Source organism: Rhinolophus sinicus, chromosome 3, assembly GCF_057876585.1.
Source record: "Rhinolophus sinicus isolate RSI-liver-muscle chromosome 3, RSI-T2T, whole genome shotgun sequence".
Taxonomy (NCBI): Eukaryota; Metazoa; Chordata; class Mammalia; order Chiroptera; family Rhinolophidae; genus Rhinolophus; species Rhinolophus sinicus.
In genome coordinates this window covers 145,852,754-145,858,753 of record NC_142503.1, presented here as the reverse complement: position 1 = coordinate 145,858,753, position 6,000 = coordinate 145,852,754, and the positions used below count along the sequence as shown (strand labels likewise).

The 6,000-nt window shown below is 43.4% G+C and overlaps 1 protein-coding gene across 8 annotated transcripts in view; it reads left to right on the top strand.

Moving 5' to 3' along the window:
- Window positions 1-2,872: 2,872 nt before the first annotated feature.
- Window positions 2,873-6,000, top strand: part of DMXL2 (Dmx like 2) — a 123,273-nt gene continuing 120,145 nt past the window's right edge. For 4 of the 8 annotated variants that reach the window (XM_088797207.1, XM_088797203.1, XM_088797206.1 and 1 more), the window contains exon 1: window positions 2,873-3,276. In XM_088797207.1, coding sequence (XP_088653333.1) covers window positions 3,190-3,276 — 87 coding nt within the window. In that variant the 5' untranslated portion in view covers window positions 2,873-3,189. The remainder of the gene's footprint in view (window positions 3,277-6,000) is intronic. The other 4 variants (XM_088797205.1, XM_088797201.1, XM_088797204.1 and 1 more) reach the window with 1 other exon arrangement.

The window sequence follows — 6,000 nt, the reverse complement described above, 5'->3', positions numbered from 1 at the left end:
TACTATCCACTAAAATACTAGCTTCTATCACACATATTCAATTTTTCCTGTTATTCAATGTGTATTAATACTTAGTAAAATATTTGCCTTTATTCTAAGTATGAGCATGATGTTGGAATTTCTTCAAATTTATTATTTTGCTGTATGTTTTGCTTCAGTTTTTACTGAAATGTTTGTCTCCATGTATTAAACCGTCTTGCAAAGGAATTTATTTAAATTTATTACTTGCTTTATACCATTTTTAACTGATATGTTCTCTCTCTCTCTCTCTCTCTCTCTCTCTATATATATATATATATATATATATATATATATATATATACACATATATATAAGTATGTATGTATATATATGTATGAAGTGCCTTCATGGTACTTAATGCATAGAATCGGGTTTCATTTACTCATATGTGTGTGTGTTTTGTTGTCTGTTGTATTTTCACTATATGTTAATACTTCTTTTAGCTATGTGGCTTAGTACCTTGATTCATGATTAGCAGTATATACTTAATTACAGCATATAATTAAATACATAGAACCTGTGATTTCCTTGAACCCAATACATTGTGCATAGTATATACTATATTAACATGAGCATATAATACTTCCCTTCACAAAACCACTGTAAAATCATTTAAATACTGTCACAAACACAAATAAATACATGTATAATGTAATTACTTTTTACCCCATAAATTCTTGCAAAATTGAGTGCTCTTATTCACATTCAAACCCTGCATTTCAGCAAATAAAGCACTATGATTTAGGCATGTGGGGAAACAGGAACATAAGATACTGATCCTGGTTTGAAATGTTTAAAACCCTAGAAGAAACAGACCAACAAACCAATACTTACACTGCTATGTGATATGTGTGTTTCAAGAGGAGGAAGCCTCAAGGTGTTTGGGGATAGACAAGGAAGGATTTACTGAATAGGTGACTTTTAAACTAACTTGTGGTTTGTCAGGTCAAGAAGGGGAGGAGGGGCATTCCAGACAGAGCAAAGTGCATGAACCAAAACAAGGAAGCATAAAAGAACACAGCACACTCTGGAAACAGCAAATAGCTCAGTGGGTCTGGAGCATAGTAGTTGTGAGGGAAGATCAGGCAGAAACCAGAATGAACAGGTTTGTGAGCAAAGCTAAGGAGTTTAGACTTTAACCTGTTGGGAGTGGAGATTTAAGCAGAGAAATTTTTCCTTTATAAGGTTTGTCTGGCTGCAGTGTAGTGGATGGATTGGAGAGCAGAGATGGAAGGCAGTCAGACTAGTTAGGAGGCTAGAGTATTGTGATAATTAAATGAGAAACGATGAAGTCTGAAATGAAGGTAATTGGCAGTGGGGATGATGAGGAACATGAATTAGGGACTTCGAAAAGAAACCTTTAGATGTGGGCCAGAAGGAGAGAAAGGAGCCAAACGTGGCTCTGTGGTTTCTAGTCTGATTGACTGGGGGAACAGTTATGCCACTAAATAAAAAGGAAAATGCCTTAGGTCATTGAGATTATCTTTGACTCCTTCTCCTTTCTACTGAACAGATTACTAATTTCAGCCAGGCCTTTGCCATCTTCCCCACCATTCCCAATTATCCTTCACAAAGTCGTCTTCCTAAAGCAGTTTTGACTGTATAAACATTTGATGGACCCCCACATCCCACCCCACCACACACACACCATGTAGAATGAAATCTAAGCTTTTAGTGGAGTATTTAAGACTCTCCTCCTTCAGACAGGCCACGAGCTACCTCTTGGATACCTTTTATCTCTTTAACTACGTTACCATTTCCTTCCCCCACCCTGTATATCTACTTCAAACATCAATCTAATCTTTGTTCCTCTAACACATCCTCTAATCCTTAGCACAAGCTATTTTCTCTATTTGAATGCAGCGTTGGTTGTCCATCTCAGCCTGCCAAAATTCACGGATTGTTTATGTCAGCATCTCCATAACACTTTATCCCATCCGCTTAGTCAAAAGTATTCTTCCTTTTTTGTGGTGCATAGACTTTTGTGTCTTAATCATTAACACTTGGCGTCTGCCTGGTTTTGTAGATAGTTGTGCCTTGGTATCCCTTCTATTTCCTTGCCCCAGTGACTCATCCACAGTATAGACTCAAAATTTGTGATGAATTGACCTGGAGCAGGGATCTGATCCCTGTTTCAACCACTCAAAGTTTAGCAGACAGTCTGGAAAAATCAGGCGATTCTGCGAATCCAAAACATTACGTAAGAAAACAAAATGCATAGAGGAGACACCCGTCTCTAGGGGGCCCTTTCGCTGTCTAGAACGACTGTGACAAAAGATGGGAGCAAAATAATTTGCTGTCAGAGGAGTGCATCTTCAGGTATCAAGATGCCTTTATTGTTTATGTAAAATAAAATATCTCACGTACTGTACTTTGAAAAAAAGCCCTAAGGGATTTCAGAATTCCCTAGGTGGAATTTCCCGATGACGGGTGTTCTTCAGAGCTCAAATGCACTGACCATTATGCAGTGTATTTGGGAGTGGATTTAACACTCAGCAAAAACAGACTCGCGGTGTTTCCCCAGACTTGGACAGCTGAGTGGCTTGGAGCCCCGCCCTTGCCCCGCCCACGCTCCCGCCCCCCAGCGGCCGCGGCCCGGAGGCTCCGAGGGAACTCCCGCACGTCTGCGCGCGCAGTCCCGGGCCAAGGGTCCGCACGCTGCGCGCAATTGCCCTGGAAACCACTGCGCGCGCACGCGCAAACGTGGGGCGGGGAGAAGGACTGAGCCAAGAGCTTTGCGGCTGGAGGAGGGTTTTACCCTCCCACTCGACCATCACGCCCCGCCGGGTGGGCGTGCGCGCCGCCCATCTCCCTCGGGCGGAGCGTCCCTTCTAGCACGCGCCCGGCTTGCGCGTTAGCCCCAGCGCTCCCCCGCCTCACACGCACCCTTTGCCCTCCTCCCGCATTTGTGCGCCGGTGCAGCAGGCAGTGGGAGCATCCGGGCATTTCCGCCGCCGAGCGGCGATCTGGGCGGCGGTGGTTGAGGATCTCCTATGGCTGGGAAGAAGCGGGTGGGAGGCAAAAGAGGGGCCAGGCGATAAGCCAGAGGCGCCGCGCGGTGGGTCCTGAGGGAGGCGGAGAGGGGAGTGCTCTTGAGGCCGGAGGAGGGCCGGGCGCGAGGCTCCTGGAGCCTCTCTTGCATTCTTCTGGCCAGTCTGGGCTTCGGAAATGCATCTGCATCAGGTCCTCACTGGTGCTGTCAACCCTGGAGACAACTGCTACTCCGTGGGCAGCGTCGGGGATGTCCCCTTCACGGTGAGCGGCGTCCGTGACCCAGAGGGGGAGGGACCGGGGTCCAGACGCGGGGGCCGAGACCCGTTGTCCAGTGCCCACGCCTCCCCCGGGGGCTGCGAGGTATTGATGGGCCCCCACTCGCTCTCCCTCTGCAGCTCATTTAAGGGCGGAGGGGGCGTGCGACTGCGAGTCCGAGTCCTGCGGCTGGTATAGGAAATTAATTACCCGTCAGGGGAAAGGATTAGAAATTCACCGCACTGTCCGCCCTCAGCAAACGGGCTCCCAGGGTGCTAGACTAGAAGGTTCCTCTCCTAGGGCGGCCCCTGGTCTGCCGTGGAGGAAGATGGTTGCAACCTCGGAAATCCCAGTGTGTCCGTTTCGCACCTGCTATTGGCGTGGAGGCAAAGAGACTTGGTCATGACTCGGAGCTTGGAGGCGATACCGATGCGCTGAGCTCCCCCTGCTTACAGTGTATAGGGCAGCGAGGAGACGCCGGAGCCTGCGGCTTTAAACTCGACCCAGCCCTCTATCTCCTGATAAGCAGAATTTTAATTCCCCGCAGAAAGTAGAAAAATTCGTTCTCTGACCCTGAAAAATTTAGAATGGAAGGGTTCGCGTGACAGTGGCCTGGAGAGCTCTTATTTATCACGAGATCACTGTATGGTAACCTTCGGTGATATTTTAATCCGTTTGCAAGGTAGGCTGGGTTTTTTAAGCTAAGGCAATGTGAAAATGTTATGCCTTTTTCTTGTTCGTGCGAGTAAAGTATGTAAACAATAACATGTTAGAACCTCCTTAAAAGCTAGATGAAATAGACATGTTTCTCAACGAGCGTGGATGAATCAGTCCTTTTTGAGAATGGGATGTTAGTATAAGCTAATTCAAACCAAGCCCTGGAGCTTCTTTTACCCATAGATACACTCCCATGGATTAACACGAGTTCCTTTTTTTTGTATTAAATTTATACATGGTCCTCATTAGAAGGAATTGTAGGCAATGAGACCTCAATTAACTACACATTGTATTGATAACCATTTTGCTTGATAAAATTGGAAATAGCATAATGGTGTGCTTTTTAGATAGGGAAACACTGATCTGCTGTCTGCTTTCCAACAGCATGTTTTTAAAGCTGCAGAAATATCCAGCAAAACTGCAGAATCATGAAGCACAATGCATTCTGGAACAGAATTTGCCAGTATGATACATTAAAAATAATTCTGTAAGATTGCTTTTTGGCCATTTTAGTTTTTAAATGTAATTAGCTTGGCTTTGTGCCAGTTTAGAATGAACCCTTTAAAAATATAATTTGCCTGACTTGTATTGTTACACCCTTTTCTATCAATATAGTGTTATCTGTGTTTTGTGTACATGTGACCTAAAAGATCTATATAATATTGAGCCTGGACTTCAAGTGTGTAGAGGATATTTGGGGCATAGAGAGAAGAAATTTCCCTCTCCACTAATTGTGTAGGTGGGGAAGAAGTTCCTCAGTGTTAGAACAGGCTTCCTCCATGAAGAAACAAATCTGGAACTTTGGATTATGGGGTATTTCCACACTATTGTGGCGGTAATTTTCTATTTTCATCTAAAGTGGAACTGTTTTCCTCTAAAGTCTTACTGCGGGCCTGGCATATAGCACTAAACAGATTTAGATGCAGTCTGGAAAAGCCAGTGTGAGAATTGTGAGTGCTGCCAGGTGTGGTTATGCTGTAGGCCACTCTTGACGAGGTCCTTGGAATCATTGTCATATCTTTTTCCACCTCCCCAATTCAACCTGTCACCAAGTCTAGCTGACTCTCTGCAGTATCTATCAGATTTATCCCTTTTCATGTCCTCACTTACTACCTTATACAACCTTATTTGTAGTTAATATGATATGACAGCTTCCAAACTGGTTTTCCTGACACTGATCTGATCACTTCAGCTCATCCTTCACACAGCTGCTGGGATCATTTTCTTCCAATACCATTTCACCAAATTCTGGATTCAATAATATGTAGTTGTTCCTAATAGCTATGTTAGGAAATTTAAACTTGTCAGATATTCTTCTGCCATCTTTGACTTCATATTTGATTATATATACTTCTGCTGTAGACATAACTAATTTTACTCTAGCCTACATTTTTATGTTGCAACAAGAGAATCCTTTTCAGTTTCCTAAATAGCACTCAGAATTTACCTGGTTTAGGATGCTTACCTATGACACTGATTACTTGTAATGCCTTTGGCCTTACAAACCCATGCTGCACACTGTCTCATTTTAATAGTTAGTTTTGAATACACTGATCCCGTTATAATTTTGCCTTGAACTAGAAATGACCTTTTGGACTCTATGAAGAACAGATTTGCTTTAAAAGAAATGATGAAATGATGACAAGTTGTTTTTAAGTACTCTAGAATTAACTAACAACTATTTAAATGCCCATACTAGTATAGTAAAATAAAAAATTTAAAAAAGTGTATCTCCTTTACAGAGAACATGCTATTTAGTTTGTATAGCAGTCAGATGAAAAAACTTGAGTTCTGGGTCAGATGACTAAAAAAGGGGACCAGCCAGGACTGGAATGAAGGTCTTGTGACTTCTGACCGGTGAGTTTTTTCTGTAGTGTTTCTTTCCTATCAGAGTTCTTGCTCTGAAGGGTGTGTATGTTTGTGGAAGGCCTAGACATGGCCAGTGTACAAGGAAAGACTGTCTTGCAGATAGCTAGTGGTTCTTAGCCAATAATAACCTGAGGACCTTTTCAA